Genomic DNA, 20,690 nt, shown 5'->3' with positions numbered 1-20,690 from the left:
ATAGGGGTTGCACATTGAATATATCCTGTGGCTTCAGTTGGGTGGAGGGGGTATGTGTCCCCCTAGAGTTTGTAAAAATGCATTCCCCGCCCCTTAATTTCATGAATTGACGCAGGTGAATGTATCACTTCAGTTGAATAAACAGTATAAAAAAAAAGTTGGTTCGTAATAGCGTAAATTCTTAGAAGGGGAAACCCCGCCATGCATAATCAAACTAGTCTGTCGTTGATCAGTTCATATAAACATAAACTTAAATGGGCGATTTCTTGACTTTCAAACGGCCAATTAAATTTATGTTGTGTTAATTTGACTGTTCTTAAATTAGATGCGAAATTTTATGATAATTTAATGCTTTGGTAATATATTCACTTACGTAACTCCATGATTGTATATTCAATGCAGCATAACTCTTTATGGTAATCTGACCTTGTCGATAGTAAATGGCGACCAAAATAAGATACTACTTATACAGTATGTCTTTTATTACCATCCCACAATCAAGTTTATGCTAACATCTTCAAATGGTAGTCAGCTATGTTTAAATGCTTATTTGTCTTTTTTTGCTAAAAAGATTCGATCATTAAATGCTTTGGAAGAGGGAGTATGTTTTATGAGGAATTTCTTTGTTAGCCTGTAATATGCACATCAGTGTTGTCTAACCTAAAGCGGATAGTGGATACAGAAGATTGAGCAGTATACTAGCTAGTAAGAAAAAGATATGAAAGGGAAATCTGTGAGGTCATTTTTAACATGTCTTTGTTTAGATAACATAAGAATTGTTTTTACGTTTTTGCAGACAGCTTCAATACTTGGCAGAACTCACTTATTTATGCACCAGAGGCATCTGTGTTTACCCTGCGCCAAAGGTCTTAACATTCAGGCAAATAATGTGTTTGTTGTTCGCGGTATGACAAGGTGGTAAATTAAAGGATGGGTGTTGTTTCATTGGATAATTCGAAGGGTGGCTCTCTCAGAAATCATATACTCCAGATGCCGCGTGCCAACCGTGGTGGAACTGTTGCGTCGCGGAACTGTGCGGCACATGTGGCGTTTTGAGAAGTACACCAGGTGACGGGATGTCGGCGTCCCTTGCGATAACTTAAAATAGAACTTGTCTAAAGAGCAGAAGCTTTTAGGCCCTTTTTATTGACAAATGTAGTCATGAATTTTTGTCGCATTTGACCTCTGTGAACATTTGTGTTCTGCAGCATATGTGCTGCTGTAATATATTTACCAATCAGTTTACAAGGAATGTTTTAATTTCAGGTGATAGTTGGTGGCAATAGACGATATCCAATTGGAAGACTTAATTATGCCCAGCCTAATGGCCAAGAAGGGCCAATCCCAAAAATCGTAATTATTGCTGTGGCAATTGGAGGCGGTCTTCTTTTATTGGTGGTTGTAGGGATTTTAATAGCATATCGACGAAAGTCAACGGAATCGTCCAGAGTTTTGAAATCAATGCAGGAACACATGGATATGTTGGAATTACAGGTGGCAGCAGAGTGTAAAGAAGGTAGGATTTTTTTTTTTTTTTACTATTATATTTTTTTGGACACGAAACACTTATTATAGTGCCATAGAATGCAATGTAAAAATGATCAGCTACTAGATTTACAGAAAAGTGAATACAAAAAATTCCCAACTTTTAAGTCAGTTATTCGTTCATGCATCCAGTGCATCAGGAATATGTTCTGGATTTTGTTTTTGCGGAGAGATGTGACGATTATTCATTAAAACAGAAAATAAAAGGCGTATTATATGCAGGGACTTACGCAGGGGGGGGGGAGCTTGGCTCCGGCCCCCTCCCTGAAATCCTAAATATTCTCGAATTCCAGGGTACTTCACTGCTTATTCAAAGTATCACATAAAGTTTTTTTTATTTTTATTATTCCCCCTTTTTTTTCTCCAAAAATAAAAAAATCCTGCTTACGTTCCAGACAATGCGGAAAGTATAGAAAAATTATGAGAGTTTTTGTAAACATTACACATTAGGTCCTCCTGTATTGACTGGTGAAGACTGGAAAATCTATCACCTTTTGGTTTTAGACTAAGTGAAAGCTCAATTGTGCTACAATGTTTATATAAATACCTCATAACCTAAGTTTGCAATATCTCTAAGTCAGGTTTTGTACAAATTTCTTTTGAATTCGGAGGTACTGCGTGCTTTCGTACAAATTCGACTTCTTATAAATATGTCATGTTGCTTTAATATCTCAGTCAAAGCCTGTATCACCACGTTTAATCAACATGCAACTGATATAAAATGATTTTTTTTTCTCTTCTAAAAGTCAGAAATTGGCATTAAAAGTTTACTTTATGTAGACGGAGTTAATTTGAAAAGCTTCTAGAACATAATACCACGTAGTTCTAATTTAGTCCTTGCGAAAAGTAATAATTAATTACTTCCTTCAGCAGTTTTTCACTTTTGTTTCAGCACCAATTAAAAGTATTCAGAGGACTCGTCTCGCTGGAGACTAAGCTGTTCTTTGAAAATTATTTTTTTTTTTTTTTTTTACAAATTATTTATACTTTTTTTTTTTTTTTATCGGGTGGTTTTTGAAAAAAAAATGCATAAAATCTGTAAAATGCATAACGAATACCCTACCTAAAACAAATATTTAAGCAAATTCTTTTAGATATTTCTAGTGATGTCCAAATATGTCATACTTTTCAAGCTTTTTTCGTTTCAAAAGTAATAGAAAATGTGTTCTGCAGAAAGTCTTCATAGGATAACAGGTTTTTTCTCTTTTCCAATTTTTTTTTTTACTAGTTTTTTCAACATTTAGTAGTTTTCTTTTTTGTTGTTTTTTTTTCGTCTGGGTTGGCTAAAGTTGAAATCGTACTGCTAATTTGAAACTTCGAAAAATTGTCGAATCAAAACAACACGAAATAACCTAGATTGTGAAAAAAGGCTTTTGGTTTAGCTGTTTTTTATAAGTATAAAAATACAGATGAATTCAAATGTTGAACAAAGACTTCCAGGTATGACCTTGTCAATCGAATGTTTGTATCTGCATGAATATGTTCGTGTGTGTATGTCTGTGTGAATATATCCATGTGTGTGCGTTTGTGTCTGGAAGGCTGTGTGTGTGTTTATTAACATGAAAGAATCGAAGGTAATGGGTCATAGACGACTGATAAAGAAAGAGAAATTAGCATGGGTCGGGCATTTTCTTTTATACAGGGTTTGTCCGCAAAGTAATTAAACTGAGTCAATTTAAAAACATTTATTGACCTAATCGTTACAATTCTTGAAAAACTTTCAAAATAGGCCCCTTCTGCGTCAATGCAGCGCTGCTAGCGTGATTTCCAAGCATTGAAGGTTTCACGGTATGCATTTTCCGGAATAGCCTTGAGAGCCGCGGTGCATGCTGCTTGGGTTCCCTCGGCTGCCTCAAATTGCTTGCCTTTCATCGGCCTTGTCAGGCGAGGAAACAAAAATAAGTCCGAGAAGGACACATCTGGGGTCTAGGGTGCCTGCGGAAGCGTTGGGATGCCGGCCTTAGTCAGGTTCACGAAAAAGGTAGTGTGAGCCGGGGCGTTGTCGTGGCCCAACTTCCAGTGGGCTGCGATGTCTTGTCAGACCCGATTGACCCTCCGTTTGAGTCTCGTGAGCACTTCCACATCAAACTTGGCGTTGACGGTTTGTCCAGGAGGAACAAATTCATGGTGGACGAAAAAAGAGACTCGGAGAACTTTTGATGTCAAAAAAGACAATGATCATCTTTTTCACTTTGGATTTGCTAATTCTTGCCTTGTTGGGCGAGGAGAAGCCGACGTGTGCCACTCGGAATATTGCCTCTTTGTCTCGGAATTATACTCAAAGATCCATGACTCGTCACCTGCGTGATTACGCTATTCAAAAATGGGGGGTCACTCTCACACATGTTGAACTTTTCTTGGCACACTTCCACTTGCCGAAATTTCTGGTCGTCAGTGAGCACTTTTGGGACCATCTTCGCGCACACCTTGCGCATGTTCAAATTCACCGTCACAATTTTATGAACGACAGGTTTTGGTAAATTTAGCAGTTGGGCAATTAAACGAATACTTGGTTGACGGTCTGAGTTCTAAACTTTGCGCACACGAGTCACATTGTCTGTGTTTGTCGAAGTCGAAAGTCTTCATCATCGACCTCTTCCCGGCCCTCCAAAAAGACCTGGTGCCACCAAACATATCATTTCTTGCTAAAGCAACATCTGGGTAAGCCTGCTTGGTCATATCAAACGTCTCTGTAGCAGATTTACCGAGTTGCACACATGATTTAATCGCGTACCTCTGCTCTAACGAACGCTGCATTTTCGGTTTTCACCACTCACAGAAACACGTCACGCGAAAATGCCTGTCCTGATTCCACGTGCTTGGAGACAACTGATCAGCCGCTTGTTCCTTAGCTAGTAACGCCCTCTACCGAATCCAATCGGCGCGAAGAAAATCAGTCCTATTACTTTCTGGACAAACCCTGTATACAACATTTTTTGTGGGACTAAGGGTTTTTCTGTAATGAACATACGTTAAAAACTTAATGCTTTACCTTTTTAAAAAGCTTGCTTTTCTGTAAGTTTTTTTCAAAAAGTCTTATCAATTTAAAAATGTATATTACCGAGGAGAAGCGTGTAACTTAAACAAAATAGGGATTGTATTATTGAACTCTAGTAATATAGCTATGACCATTTAAGACATTGGCTGGGAAACAAAAAGAGAAACTCAAATATGGCTTTACGAACTCAGATGGGTGGGAGGCGTGGCTGGATCTGCTACTCCAAAGAGTACAGTATTGGGCCTGTATCTTCAGGTTTTGTATATTAATCTGGCAAAAGGCAAAACTATGATTTCCCTGAAAATCATTGGAACTTGGTCAGGAAATAAAAAAAATAATGAGACTGCTGCCACCGTCCGTCGCCAGAATCCTCTATCGGAGACCCGGCCTTTTTGCAACTATAATTGCCGCCCCCTGACATTCTGTGGAAATAATATTAAACAATATAGGATGTATGTTGTCATCATAAGCTTTTTTTTTTTAATGTGAAGAAATCACAAGCTGCAACACATTTACTATTTTCCTTATTCTTTTTTAGCGTTCGCAGAATTACAAACAGAGATGACAGATCTAACTTCGGATCTCACATCTGGTGGTATTCCATTCCTCGACTATCGGACATATACAATGAAAATCCTATTTCCAAATATTGAAGATCACGGTATTTTACAATGGGAAAGACCTGAGCTGACCAGGAAAGAAAAAGGACTGAAGTTTTTTGGTCAATTGCTGATGAATAAGACGTTTCTACTTTTGTTTATTAGAACTTTAGAGAGCAATCGCTATTTCTACATGAAAGACAGGTAAGGCTGTAATAGTATTTAAATGAAAAGTGATCTTAGAACAGGGGTTTAAGTTTTATTGTACAATATTTGACGAATTGTATCCCATCGAAAATTTAGAAAGGGTTTCATAGACTGATCTGGTCCTATTATGATTTTAGAAATTTGACAGTGCCAAGAATAGTATTCATGTGTTAAAAGGAATTAGCCAGGGATTCCATCTGAGACAATTGTAAAGTTTAAGATTTATTGGATTTTGCAGAGAATAAAGAAAAATTACCAAAGATCGGAACATTTCTGTTATCTGTTTCTTCTAAAAGTTGTGACGTGAGCTGACATTAAATTATGATGAAACTATAAGAAAACTAGTAAAGGAAATAATGCTTGCAACTTAGGGGAACTAATTCAGTCATTTCCTCAAAATTTCCGTCATTAATTTTTATTGCCGCCTAATTTAGAACTCTGTTAATTAAATTCAATCAATTAGGTTCTTTTCGGCATCCAGATTCGTTTCTGTTTTGATTTTGTGAGTTGACCACAAAAAAGAGGCGTTTATGATCTTAGATGTCTTATAATTCTTGTAGGATAGTGAATCAAGGCTGTGTCCAGTATATATATATAATGTTTCCGACTCGGAAATTGGTTGTAAAATGCAGCTAAAAGGAGCAATCTTCGTAGAAAAAAAAACAAATATCCGGCTTTTGAAAACTGATTTACAAATTGCGGGAAAAAAACCTTAACCCCCCCCCCCCCCCCCTCCAAAGGAAATTCCTTGATCTTGCTCTTTAGTGAGTGTTTGATTTAATTTCAGGTGTGTAATTTTTTTTCTTTCTTTTTCGTATCTTTAGTCTCATTGAATATTTTTTTATTTTATATGCTTGCCACTGGTGCTATTTTGAGTGGATGTAATAGTTATTTAGTACTTATTTTATAGTTGGAGATAATAGGATTATCCTAGATTGGTATATATGTAATTTTTTCTCTTTTTTTGCAGAGTCAATGTAGCTGCATTGATCATGGTCACGCTTCAAGGGAAAATGGAATATTGCACCGACATTTTAAAGACACTTCTAGCTGACTTAATTGAGAAGTGTATGGATGGCAAGTCTCACCCAAAACTCCTCCTTCGACGCACAGAGAGTGTGGCAGAGAAAATGTTGTCTGCCTGGTTTACATTTCTGCTTTATAAATTCCTCCGAGAATGTGCGGGAGAGCCTTTATATTTCTTGTTCAGAGCGATCAAGCATCAAGTTGAAAAGGGGCCTGTTGATCATGTAACCTCAGAGGCCAGATATTCGCTGTCAGAAGAGAAACTTATTAGACAATCAATTGATTATAGACATATGGTTAGTAAATGAATGTCTTTTCACTTTCAAATTGTTTCGTTTTCCTAGTTGTGTACGTATTTCACGCCCTCCCAGAAAAGAAACCCATATTTTAAAATCGTAAGCCCTAGATGATTGTTGTGTCTAGGCCTATCCTTAAGGCACTTATACCGGGTTGGCCTTTTTTTAACAAATGTCTCGGAAAAAATCATAAATTTACTGCCGGATTTATCAGAATCATCGTTAGGCTAAAACATCATTTTATACTTGCTTCTCTTCTGCTGGGTATGATTTTCATATATATTGGTAGCTTACTCAGAGATTTACCTTTCCAAGTAGTTGTAATTATCCAACTTGACATCATTGCTTCAACAGTCTGTGACTTTAACTTATGTTCTATTGCTTTGTAATTTTTGTGGGTTAACTGTAATATCTTGTACTGTTCCTTATTAAATGGAAGCAATGTTGTCTTTGGAAAATTTTGTCTCTGTGGTAATTGCAAAGACAAATACTAAGTATCTAATTAACGAGACTACCACCATACTGTATAGTAATTAACAAAGCTATGAATCTTACTGTATAAAAAAGTAGGGCCTTTCTACTCTTGGATTTCTTCTTTACTGTGACGACTTGATTCTCAAGTGAATTGTAGGGGGGGGGGGGGTATAAGAATACCCTATATTCAGAGCCCCAAAAATGATAGGTTATTTTGACGCTGGGATCAAAATATGTTTTGAATTTCAGAGGGTTATGATCCCTCAGGGTTATGAATTTCAGAGGGTTATTTCAAATAGGTTACGATCCCTCTATCCTTTTTTTTATTCCTGCTGTTTTACGATTATTTCAAATAAAAATAAATTGTAATAAAAATTTGTAAATTTTATTGTAAATAAAAATTTTGACTATTTACTACCGTTTAAATCAAGAAGCACGCAAAACTTTGGTGAAAAAGAAATGTTATAAAAACATGTAAATGTAGCACACTAAAAGGTCTGGAAAAAAAATAGAATAAAAATGTCTTTATTTCAATAGGTCTAACTTCTGATGCAGTTCAATCTTTAAAAATTATCTATAGATCCAGTTAGATGTCACTTCATCAATGATATACGTAACTTCAACACAATTAGTAACTCAACTTTAAATTTGATCTTTAATTCATACCTTTCTTTTCTGTTGCTGTTGCTGTTTACTGTACTTTTTAAATTCTCATCAATCGGTATAGTTTTTCTAATGCTATAACTGACACTATCTCTAGGTTGAAACTATCAAAATCGAGGGAGGTAACCGGTCGAGGTAACCGGGGCTTTGGTGGGAAATAAGGGGCTGGGAGTAGATATTGAAAACGTAAGTGAAGATTATTCCCGAAATTAGTGCAAAAGAGTAACACGTCGGGCTGCCAAGGTTTAAAGGCGGAATTCATTGAGGAGGAGAATGTAAGGCACTCCCCGGCCGTAAATAACTCTCATGACTCTTTTCTGGATTTCTAGTCTATTGGACTGGTCCACCGTAAGGCCAAAATGCCATATAAGTTTCTCAGTTATCAGTTTCTTTTTCTCTGGCTTTAGTTCTGAAAATGCAATTCCTGTTATTTGAGTAGAATTTTAAGCCATATCAATGGTTTTTTTTCAAAATTTAGGAAATGTATTTGCATATCTTTAATGTAAGAAACTCCGAACTCCGCTGACAGAAGTTATGGACAAGATTAAATATAAGACATAAAATCGGATAATCATTTTGATACTTTAATTTGTAAATAGATTGTGTTCCTAAATTGTTGCTCTTGAGATTCTATCAGACTAAGGAGATAGATGTAGGAAACTCCGAACTCCGCTGACAGAAGTTATGGACAAGATTAAATATAAGACACAAAATCGGATAATCATTTTGATGCTTTAATTTGTAAATAGGTTATATTCCTAAATTGTTGCTCTTAAGTTTCTATCAGACTAAGGAGATAGATGTAGGTAAATCAGTTAGGTAAAGCTAGAATTGACTAAAATAATATATTACATTTTAAATGAAACATAGTAACTCCGCTGACAGAAGTTATGACAAGATTAAATATAAGACACAAAATCGGATAATCATTTTGATTCTTTAATTTGTAAATAGGTGATACTTTAATTTGTAAACAGAGTAACAAATAAAAGACAAAGCATCTCTTTTTTTCAATTTACCCGTTAACTTTTTTCTTCTTTTTTTTTCTTCTTCTTGTTTGGAATATAATGGAGTTTCTTTCACATAATTTCACCACCGGAATAAAATCCCAAGTCCTTTAGTGGGTTGCTGCTCCTGGGACTAGGCTCTGGGTTCCATATTACCAAGAAGAGATTGTTCGCACTGTGCCAACACAGGATACATAAAATTCTTCTTCTTCTTGTTTGGATTATTATGGAGACGTTTCCGCATAAACGTCTGCGGGATAATGTTCCGCATAAACGTCTGCGGAATAATGTTCCGCATAAACGGCTTGCTGCAGCTGATATCAAACTTTGGGTATCGTAATACCAAGCAGAGATCAACCCTACTGGGTCACCGCAGGACACCTTAAGTTGTTTTTTCTTCTTTGGATTGTTGTGAAGACGCTTTCGAATAATCTCGTCACCGGAATCAAATTCCGGGCTTAAGATCGTTCATTTTTTCTTCTTCTTGTTTGGATTAGTATGGAGACGCTCTCGCAAAATCTCATCACCGGAACTAAATTTCGAGCGTGTTCTGTGTGTTACTGCAGCTGAGTTCGCACTCTGGGTTACGGAATACCAAGCTGAGGTAAAACCCACTGCGCCACTTCCAAAAATTTTCTAGTCCAGTACTATTGTTTTTTTCTATCTGACTAAGTGTAAGAACAACTTATTATGCTTCGGAGAGTAGTAAGAAAATTGCAGTTATTTTAATACTTCTGGGAAGATGAAAGTAAATAAAGGGAGCTAAAATTTCTTAATATCTGACCTTTCGGAACGAAAACATTAACAAAAAATTAATGATCATTTATGATAATAGACTTTAAGAATGCTTAACAGAAAATGAAAATGCATATGTAATCCCACCTGACCAAGTATGTAAAATGAACTAGGAAAAGGGATGAAACAAATACAGGAAGGAGGAAAGATAGGTAAAAAAAAATTATTTGCCACAGAAAACGATGGCTTAACATGAAAGTGGGCCAAGCTTGCCAACATATAAATACTAAGACAAAACAAATAGTACCATCCGATAGTATAAATTCAAAAATGCCTTGTAGCATTTTGAAACTGAGGAAAAATAAAACGACTTTTAATGTAGGATGTAATTGATAATAAGTGGACGTGTTTATAAATTAAAAAAAAAGTTTCTGAACTTCTAGCTTCCAACAGTAGCGTCAATTCCGGGGCGGGGGGGGGCACCTGCCCTCAATATCCCCCTTCCCTAAATTTTGCTCTTTTTTTGCTATTTCCGTTGGAAAATGGCTGTTGTTTTGTATTTTCATTGAAAAACAATCTCCCCCTAGATTTTGGAAAATAAATTTTTGCCCCACCCCTCCTCTTTTCTCTTCCCTAATTTCCATGAATTGACGCTACTGGCTTTCGAAAGTACTAAATGAGCATTTGCGTTTGCTTTTTGTCCTTCGATTAGCGTTTGTGACTTTGTGTAAATAGACCAAGAAAGTATGCGTTACACGGATTATATGCACAATTTTATTTTATTTTTTTAGTCGAACATCAAAAACCGTTGAACTCAAATCTATTTTTTCACTCTATTTTTTTCGATTTCCTCTGTTTTTTTGTTGTTTCCTTTTTCTCTTTAAAAAACATGAAATCTCCGCTCTTGATAATATAAGAACGTGTAAACCTACGGCCCCTACTGTAAATCTTTTTCTTTTTTTCTTGTGAAGGTGCAATGTTTCAAGTTACTAAGAGAAGAATATTTCTTACTTTTATTGTTCGTCAATAGAAATACATATATGATAATCCTCTGGCTATTTTTCGTTCAGTTAATGTCAGCTATCTCGCTCTAGTATCCCTTCAAACTATCATTGGAGAGATTTCTTGGAGCCATTGATTAATTTCTTAGATTTGTAATGTCGTGTCGCCTTTTTCTTAACGAAATAATTATCTTTAAAATATGTTATGTTAGAAACTCGTTGCTACGTTTAGCCGACTAAGTTCTACACTTAGGTGAGTACTCGGCTCCTACCCTCCAAGCTTTGATCGTTTCCTGAGAAAAGATTTTGGTATTTTCATATCTTTCCAATCTAATCTTCTGTCTGACCTTTTTCTTGCCACATTCTAGGCTCTTTAGCCTAGAGTTAATCTAGGATTGAGGTCTTGTTCTATTAAGAAAGCAAGTCCAAACCTTATAAGCTACTCAGCGCTGAGTGCAATCGAGCCACCTCCTGCATAAACAGCTAGATTTCTTGCCAGTGAAGCTTAGTCCTATTGAATTCGGGATTTTCAATAATATTATCGTATTATTCTGTCTTGGGGAATAAATTAAATTAAATTGTGCGAGCAATATGTCAAATGTATTTATGTGTATTTTTCGAAAGTGTAGTATTAAGCAACTGGAAATAGTCAATTTCAATCTTTTTTTGCATTTAAAGGGAATCAAGTATATCAGGACTTGTTCGTTTGTCCTCTTTCGGCTTGGGCTCATATACATCCTTCTAATCTCCTTAAAAATTGAATTGTTCCGCTTTTGAAAGTGTTGCTCTCTTTTTTAGGTTGTATTTGTATTTGTTTCATACATTGTATTTGTACAAAGAAAGAAAAGCTAAAAAAAAAAATTGAAGGCCAAAGTCTTATATACAATTAAGTATGTTTTTTTTCTAGCTGTCCCTTAATATTACTGATTACCATCTTCTTTTTGATTACTACATTTTTAATCTTGTCTTTTTATTCCAATTTTTTGAAAGTACTGCAATAAAGCCACTATACATACTGTAGATACTATACACACAAATAAGTAAATATCCTGTTTATGAGTCGACTCCCCTTAATCAAATTTTATTTTATCCTTTTGAAAATAAAGCCTTTTGTATTTTTATGAAATACCTAAAATAAAAATAAATAAAAGTAGGGCAAGGATTTCAGTGCGAAGGGAGTGCCAAATCTATTATCTTCCTTTGATTTATTGTTGTTTATCTCTTGTTCTTTTCTACAATTCTGAAAATATAAGATATTTGCTGGATCCTTCAGAAGCCAAATTGATTCAATCTACTCTACTGTCTAGTCTTTAGTCTCTGTCTACTAGATTTTAGCGACAGAATACTGAATTGTCTCTTAAATCTTCACATTGAAAAATAATTGCATTGATTATTGTTTATCTCTTATTCTTTTCTACAATTCTGAAAATATAAGATATTTGCTGGATCGTTCAGAAGCTAAATTGATAAATACATTTTCTAAAAATATGGATCAAATTTAAAAAAACACTAAAAATGATTTTGTCCTCAAATATAAAATAATTATTTTAAAAGCCCGTTTGAAGGCCATTGCTGGCGCATACAGTGTCGAATCGACGTTTCAGCTGCTGATCCTTTTGAATCAGCAGACACGTCAATGGAAAACATAAAAAAAAAGGATAAAGATCCTCTAACTCCATTGCTGGCGCATACGGCGTCAAAGCGACGTTTGAGCTGCTGATTCTTTTGAATCAGCAGAAGTGTTAATGGAAACATAAAAAAGATAAAGATCCTCTAGAGCCATTGCTGGCACATACGGCATCGAATTGACGTTTCTGCTGCTGATTCTTTTGAATCAGCAAAAGTATCAATGGAAAACATAAAAAAAGAATAAAGATCTTCTTTAGCCATTGCTGGCACATACAGCGTCGAATCGACGTTTCAGCCTGCTGATTCTTTTGAATCAGCACAACTGTCAATAAAAATTATAAAAAAAAAAAACGGATAAAAATCCTCTAGAGCCACTGCAATGGAAAACATCAAAAAAGGATAAAAATCCTCCAGAGCCATTGCTGGCGCATACGGCGTCGAATTGACGTGACATTTCAACTGTTGGATCTTTTTTACAGGGACAGGTAGCAAGCCTGTCCCCCAACCTTGCGACAGTTGGAACCGAACCCTGTGCCCCATATCGCCAAGCAGAGCATCAACACCACACATGTGCTACGACAGGTAAAGGTATAAAGAAATTCAAAACTATCCTGGAAATTCTTTCCACTTCAAAATTGGTTCGGTAAAGACAACGTGGATTTTAGCTTGCTCCTTGTTTTTTTTTTTTTTTATTTTCTATGCCACTGGTAAAAGTTTCCAAAGTCATTTAAAGCAGGCAAAACCAGTTAATTTCTGTCTGCCTCCCTATTGCCACCATTGATTGGTTGATCTTTATCGGCTCATTTTGTTTCTGTTGCTTATTTATGGACTTCATCAATTTCACTTCTGGACGAAAAATCTAAAAAAGGAAATGATTAAATTCAAATCTGTGCTCAATATGCTAAATTTATTTATGTTGTCTTTTGAAAGTGTAAATTTTCAAGGGGCCCATAACAGTATAATCATATTTCTTTTTTTTTGGTTTGTCAAGGGGGAAAATATATCAGAATTCTCTTTCAATTTTCTGTCCACTTAGGCTCAGATGTCTCTCTTGAGTTCCCCTCTTAAAGTTTAATTTTTGGCCTTAGAAAATGTTTGCCTCTTTTAGACGGTATTCGTTTCCATTTCGTCTCAGACCATTTATGTAAGTGGCCTTGAAGCTTCAACGGACAACACAGACACTCCTGTCAAAGTATTGGATTGTGATACAATCACTCAAGTGAAAGAAAAGGCGTTGGACACCATTTATCGATCGACACCGTTCAGTCAACGACCAAGAAAAGAAGATTTAGATTTAGGTATGGAAAGTTTTTGTCAGCTCATTTTAAGATCGACTGAATAGTAGTCCTTGCCTATAATACCCGTATGTAACGCATATCTAACGCATATGTAAGGATAATGCTCGGATAATTAGTTCCCAATATTCCCTTGAACTTACCTGAAAAGCGCTCATTTGGAATCATATTGATAATTAAACATCTAAACCCCCAATGTTGCATCTCCCTCTCCCCTACCTCCAAACGTACACATACAAAAAGGTTTTTTTTTTTTTTTTTAGGATACACTACCCCTTCATAACAATATAACCCTGGTAAATGCACCCTAAAATGGGCATTCATTTGGACGTTATGATTTAAAAAAAAAAATTGCATGATGCGTTCACCTTCCTCCTTAGAGCTATATTATGTGCCGTCGCTATTGTGCCTAAGCTTGTATCTGACATTCTTGCACCTCTCAGATAACTGCCAAGTTGTTTTCAAAGGGAGGATCAGTAGGATAATATAGATCAGGAGGATCGAAGTGTCATTGATTATATATTGTCCTACTCATCTCCATTGAACGCAGCTCATCGAACGGTTTTTGGCATATTTTCCAGAAGTTTCGATGGGTCATATACGACCTTTAGGCGCAACAGCAGCGACACCTAAGTAAATGAAAATAATTTACGTCAGTGTTTCCATGTTTAGCAATAACTACGAATTTAGAAACACCAAGTTCATGGGTAATCTTTGTTTGGATAAAACTGTCTGTCCTATTTAATACATTATTTTTTTTTATCAATTTTATATTGTTACTAAAGTTCAAGTTATATTTATTTTACGCCAAGGCCGGCAGAACAGGTCGTTAGCAACTTTTGTCAAGTCTCCCAAATATGAGATTCGGTGGAATTAAATCTCCCAAACTGATGTGTCCTTGACAGTTTTATCCAAAAATTCTGACTTGCCATCAGCGGATACTAACGATGGCAGGCCAACTATCCGCTGATGGCAGGTCAGAATGTTTGGATTGTGTGCAAATCGCTGATATTGGCGAATGACTCGCTTTATGGTTGTTAGGTATTTGATTTTAATTCTTATAATTTTGTCTTTTATTGAATTTTATTAATTTTGGCTGATTTTTTCATTGGCTTTGTTGACTTTCCGCATTTGTTTTTTGTTTTTTTCTTCGGCCTTTTCCTTGTTTATATTATTTTGTTCGCACTGAATAAGAGAGGCAATTGTTCTCTCGAGATATTCGCCTTGTATGTTTCTTCAGTATTTTCGTTTGGCCTTTAAAAACCCCGATTTTGATCTTTTCTTTCTTTTTGTTATGGCCGGCCAATGTGGTTTAAGAAGAAGGCTAAACAATATTTAAGAGCTAGATTGGTGTTCTTATTTAGAAAGTTGTCGATGCTTTAATGAAAAGGAAAAGAAAAAGTTTCTGTTGAGGAAACAGGAGAAAGTTTATCTAATAGCCTAGCATTTTTATTCTGAAACGATAGTAACAAACAGAAACTTCAAATTGATTTAACTTTTTAGAAAAGAAAATAAATAAACACTCTGTGAAAGCTTAGGGTTAGTGCGTTTAGCTCCTCCCCCTTTCTTTGTGATGAATTCTGAAAATCAAGGTATCATGGCAGTATTTGAGTTCATTTCTCTTGCCAAATCGATTAACTGTAAAAAAGAAAAACGGATCATCTTTTTTACTTTTTTTTATGTAAGATGTGTTTAAAAGACGGGATTACCCCAAATGACCTTCCATCTTGTTATAAAAGTAAATTGTTATTAAAATGTAGATGGCTTCTCTTATAATGTCTCAGATTTTTAGCCTAATTAAATTAATTAAAAATTGAGCAATACAGAGGAAATAAGAAACAAACTAGAGATTTGGTTACATTACTTTGAAAGTTGGTGCAAGATCTATTATACTATAGTTGAATCACAAAAACATGTCTTACCTGACCGTATTCGGCCTTGGCCTGACAGCGTCCCAGTTGGCCTGTTCTATGAGCTTGCCTTAAAATCATGTTGTTTTCCACCTCCACCTATGTGCCAAAATATTTGTTGCATAACTGCCTACCAGAGTCTCTGTAGTAGACTATTCAGAGTTCTCTCTCTCCGTTTCGTTCTCTCTTTCTCTCTCTCTCCGTTTCGTTTTCTCTTTCTCTCTCTCTCTCTCTACTCCTCTCTCTCTCTCTCTACTCCTCTCTCTCTCTCTCTACTCCTCTCTCTCTCTCGCTCTCTCTCTCTCTCTCTCTCTCTCTCTCTCTCTCTCTCTCTCTCTCTCTCTCTCTCTCTCTCTCTCTCTCTCTCTCTCTCTCTCTCTCTCTCTCTCTCTCTCTCTCTCTCTCTCTCTCTCTCTCCCTTTAGTATTAATTTGTTTTAGAATCTTTAATCCTAGTGCTAGGGCTAAATTGAAATAAGGGCTAATGGACGAACCCGTTTAGGGCTAAACGGGTTCGTCCATTGGGGGGGGGGGATGTCATAAAGAAATATTTGAAGGAAATGGGAACTTCCTGGAAGGGTGTAAAGAGGGAAGCTTTGAATAGATTGGGATGGAGGAGCGTGCGTAGCTTTTTTGGCCTCGGGTGGCTTGGTGCTGCGGTGAATTGTTAGTAGTAGTATTAGTATCAGTTTGTTAGTGCTCTTCAGTATTTATAAAACTGGTCATAATGGAAGGGACTCATTCATTTTGATAGAGCCAGCTTAAAAGAAAATATTGGTGGCTAATTTTAGAAAGTGTAGTTTAGAATAATCTGGGGGAGGGGGAGGGGGCTCAAATTACGCCCCCTACTGATGGACCACTAGTCAACAGCACAATTCACCTAGTGACTTGTTTTGACGTGGAATTATGTTTTCGTCTTTTTTATGTGATTTATGTGTAATTTTGTTTTCGCTGCGAAGTTGGACTTTTCATTTAACTTGTGTTTTTCATTTACACTATTTATTGTTAAAAATCAACGAAGATGCAATTATAATTATTTCTATGGGAAAAACCATAGCCTCCAACTGCAAGGTTTTCAAAAAGATAACAATCATTTTGAAGTTTTGATTAACTGAAGCTAAATGAAGCAGCTAATTATTTAATTTTACTTTTTTATCTATTTTCTCTTTAGTCTTGTGAATTTTGGACAGTTTGACCGATTTATTCGTTTAGCTGTTGGAAACTCTGCTTGTATATGTTTTTGATCAGTTAGTTCATCAGTGATTAATTACGAAATGAAGTATTGCTTGATTCATTTTCCTTTGATTTCTTTTTTTATCACTATCACTATCACTATCACTTCTTTTTTCTTTTTTTATCAAGTAATCTGCGTGTTTCGGACAAAAAGAAATGCCTGTTCAGGCTCTCACATGATTACACATTTCTTGGAAAGAAATTGTTTTTTTCCACTTCTCTCTTACCCTATTATGTATATAATTAACAACTAAAACAAAGGTGTAAATTAAAATATTATATTTGTAATACAAATATAATATATGACAAACCGGTAAAAAGAATCTAATTTTTGACATTAACTTATAAAGGGAATATCGAAAGAATTGGCGACGGAATAACTTGCCCAAAAGAGACAATGGTCTGTTACATGACTGAATCTATAGAAAGTTCTATAGTGTTCTGAAAACTACTTGGAGCAATTATATAATTCTTACTTATATGATTTCTAAAGGTCATTTTGCTTAACTTTACTTGGGGGGAGTGCGATGGAGGAGGACAATGTGTAGTTGTGATGATCTCATGTGACTGTGACTATAACGTGACTATAACGTGACGTGACTATAACGTGACATGTGACTATAACGAATTGTTAGCAGCAGGTCTAACAAAAAGATGAACCAAAATTAAAAGATATTCTAGGCGTTTCTTCTATTGCATATTGGTTTGTTTTTGTCTTTCAAGGCTTTATAATTTCACTTTTGAGTGAGTTATTATATTATATTTTCTATACATATATTTTATTATATTATATTTATTCCTGTAGAATGGCGAACAGGAACTAGTGGTCGACTAATTTTATACGACGAGGACACAACATCCAAAATGGAAGGTGAATGGAAGAAATTGAATACCCTTGTACATTACCGAGTACCTGATGGGGCTCAATTAACTCTTGTCCCTAAACAAGTAAGTACCCAATTAACAAGGCTACCACGTGTCCTTCTGTTGTTATGGAATACTGATCCTAATTAGGATATATCCGGCCTTTTTTGTTCTTATGCTTAAGACTTGCAAGGATTGATGAAAACAAAGTTTCCTTTCGAATAGTCTTTCCTGCAAACTCAATTTAGTTGGTATTCTTGAGAACAGGGGAGGATCCAGGATTTTTTTAGGGGGGGGGGGGGCGCAAAATAAGTTGATCCAATAAACTTGTGTTAGGAGCAAGTTTAATTAACGCAAATTTGCGTTAATCAAATAAATTACATTAATTTAGACTACGTTAGGGGGTGCGCGAACCCTCATTCCCCCCTTCTGGATTCACCACTGCTTGAGAAAAATGTAGTGATTTAGATCACCAAATCAAATGATCTGATTGTAAAACTTAATAAGAATTAATTACATTATTTGTTTATTATAATATTATTCCCTTTGTCGGAATTCTTCAGAATATGGACATTCTTTTTGTATTAGGTGTTGAAAAGTAAATTTATTATCGTCTCCTTGTGCTTGAAGGCAACTGTCAATTTCTACTTCAAATTGGACTTTGTGCCAAAGGACCCAATAAGACTAAAATAACTGTCTGGGCTTTCTTTGTTGAAAATAATTGTTGTTGCCTGTATACTTCTGAGGAAAATTCGACACTCTACTTGGCTATTCAGGCATTTTGTAAACCCGCATCTGGCATTTCTTGTGAGCTAATAATGAAAATTATATGATCATCACTGTCTAGTTTATTACTTAAGATTTTATTATTTACTTTTTTAATTTAATTTATTTTTTAGTTTTGTTAGTTTAATCTATTTAAGTTTGATACTTAGTTTAAATACTTTTTCTTCGAACATTTAAACCTCTACAGCTTCTTCTAAACAAATGTCTAACTATAAAATATCTAATAACTATTTATGCCTCTAAGTCGTCAAATAAAAAGGGCCATAATAAAAAGGCTGTCAGGAATTGAAGCTTTATAGAGGTTTAAAACATTTTATGCTTAAAATCAATTAAGGTTTATGTTCCCTGCGCCGGTTTTTCGTGTGTTATTTTTCTGCGCTCATACGGTTTTGATTTTTCAATACGAGACATTTCTGGTATCATATGATAGCTGAGGCTCAGCTTCATCCATTTTATTATTTACTTTTTATCACAAGATTTTATTATTTACTTTTTTAATTTAATTTATTTTTTAGTTTTTTAGTTTAACTTTTTTAAATTTGCTACTTAGTTTAAATACTTTTTTTTCAAACATTTAAACCTCTACAGCTTCGTCTGAACAAATTTCTAACTAGCAAATATCTAATAGCTATTTATGCCTCTAAGTCGTCAAATAAAAAGGGCCATAATAAAAAGGCTGTCAGGAATTGAAGCTTTATAGAGGTTTAAAACATTTTATGCTTAAAATCAATTAAGGTTTATGTTCCCTGCGCCGGTTTTTCGTGTGTTATTTTTCTGCGCTCATACGGTTTTGATTTTTCAATACGAGACATTTCTGGTATCATATGATAGCTGAGGCTCAGCTTCATCCATTTTATTATTTACTTTTTATCACAAGATTTTATTATTTACTTTTTTAATTTAATTTATTTTTTAGTTTTTTAGTTTAACTTTTTTAAATTTGCTACTTAGTTTAAATACTTTTTTTTCAAACATTTAAACCTCTACAGCTTCGTCTGAACAAATTTCTAACTAGCAAATATCTAATAGCTATTTATGCCTCTAAGTCGTCAAATAAAAAGGGCCATAATAAAAAGGCTGTCAGGAATTGAAGCTTTATAGAGGTTTTAAGACATTTTATACTCAAAATCAATTAAGGTTTATGTTCCCTGCGCCAATTTTTCGTATGTTATTTTTCTGCGCTCACACGGTTTTGATTTTTCAATGCGAGACATTTCTGCTATCATATGATAGATGAGGCTCAGCTTCATCCATACATCGAATAGCACTTTTGAAATTTGATTTTTTTTTTTTGAAAATGGAAGTTTTGCCCTGTTTAAGCAAGTTTAGGTCATCCTTTAAGATCAAGTATAAGTAATATCATAATTTTGGCTAAGATAATGAATATACCTAAAACTAATGAATTAAACCATATAGGTATCGTGTCATTTCCATGCAAGTTATGACTGTAGACTTTCGAAAAAACATGTTTTATTTTATTTATTTTTTATGCTCATCAGCAGGTAGTAGCAATTATTGAATTATAATTGATTATTGATTTGCAAATGCTAAGAATTATCTTTAATATCAATCGGTCCTTCAGTCCTGATTTCAAGGGCTTATCCAGAATTTCTTTCTCGATGGAGGGATTTTTTATCGAGGGGGGGGGGGGAATACAAAAGAAAAACTTTACGAAACGAACCAATAATTTAGTTGTATGCATTTTGTTGTTTTTTTATGGGTCGGACAAGGTTTTTTTCAGGACGGGAGGGGGGGGGGGTTGTTTTCAGACCCGGTAGCCTCTCCCATGGGCGCCCATAAGCTGAATTCCCGGGGGGGTGCAAACCTCATCTAATTGGCACTTTTAATGCTATATAATAGAAATCTCAGAACAAAAATATAAAAATAAGGCAGCATCATTCAGCCAGGGGGGGGGGGCCCTCCCCCCACCCCCCATATGGGTGCCCATACCCTCTCCCCCTTGGATACGGCCTTGCCTGATTTGCTGGGTTTTAAATCAATACCAAAAATTTATTTTTGTTAATTCCGAAGTAAGTTAATTTTACATTAGTTATAGTCTTCTAGTTGTTAGCTTACTTCCATAAAGGTAATGTACCAACCATCGACACGAATAACTTTAAATAAATAAAGAAAGATTAGGTTAAAGTCTTCTAAACTTCAGTAAGTATATTCCCTTGTTTAGAGCGCGTACTCGAGATCATAAAAATTTGCAATTTGTTTATAAACAGTATTGCCATCTAGCTTTGAATTGTCCAAAAGTAGTTGTCAATAGTCAGTCGCCTATGACCACCAGAAAAAAACACCAGTATACTAGCGATAATTTACCAGTAAATGACTGTAAAAATGCCGATTAAACGGTAGCCTGCCAGTAACCAGTACATTACCGTAATCAAATAAATTTTGATTATCTTGATTAATGCCAT

At 35.2% G+C, this 20,690-nt stretch overlaps 1 protein-coding gene across 2 annotated transcripts in view; it reads left to right on the top strand.

Moving 5' to 3' along the window:
* The window catches only part of PlexA (plexin A), a 339,500-nt gene that overhangs the window by 309,004 nt on the left and 9,806 nt on the right, over positions 1–20,690 (top strand). For both annotated transcript variants that reach the window (XM_089102579.1, XM_089102578.1), the window contains exons 18-22: positions 1,267–1,516; positions 5,082–5,346; positions 6,320–6,671; positions 13,289–13,478; positions 17,423–17,565. In XM_089102579.1, coding sequence (XP_088958705.1) covers positions 1,267–1,516; positions 5,082–5,346; positions 6,320–6,671; positions 13,289–13,478; positions 17,423–17,565 — 1,200 coding nt within the window. The remainder of the gene's footprint in view (positions 1–1,266; positions 1,517–5,081; positions 5,347–6,319; positions 6,672–13,288; positions 13,479–17,422; positions 17,566–20,690) is intronic.

The sequence above is a fragment of the Artemia sp. Qi Xiang Cuo genome, chromosome 16 (assembly GCF_049724085.1).
Source record: "Artemia sp. Qi Xiang Cuo chromosome 16, ASM4972408v1, whole genome shotgun sequence".
NCBI lineage: Eukaryota > Metazoa > Arthropoda > Branchiopoda > Anostraca > Artemiidae > Artemia > Artemia sp. Qi Xiang Cuo.
This window is presented reverse-complemented; position numbering and strand designations above follow the sequence as displayed.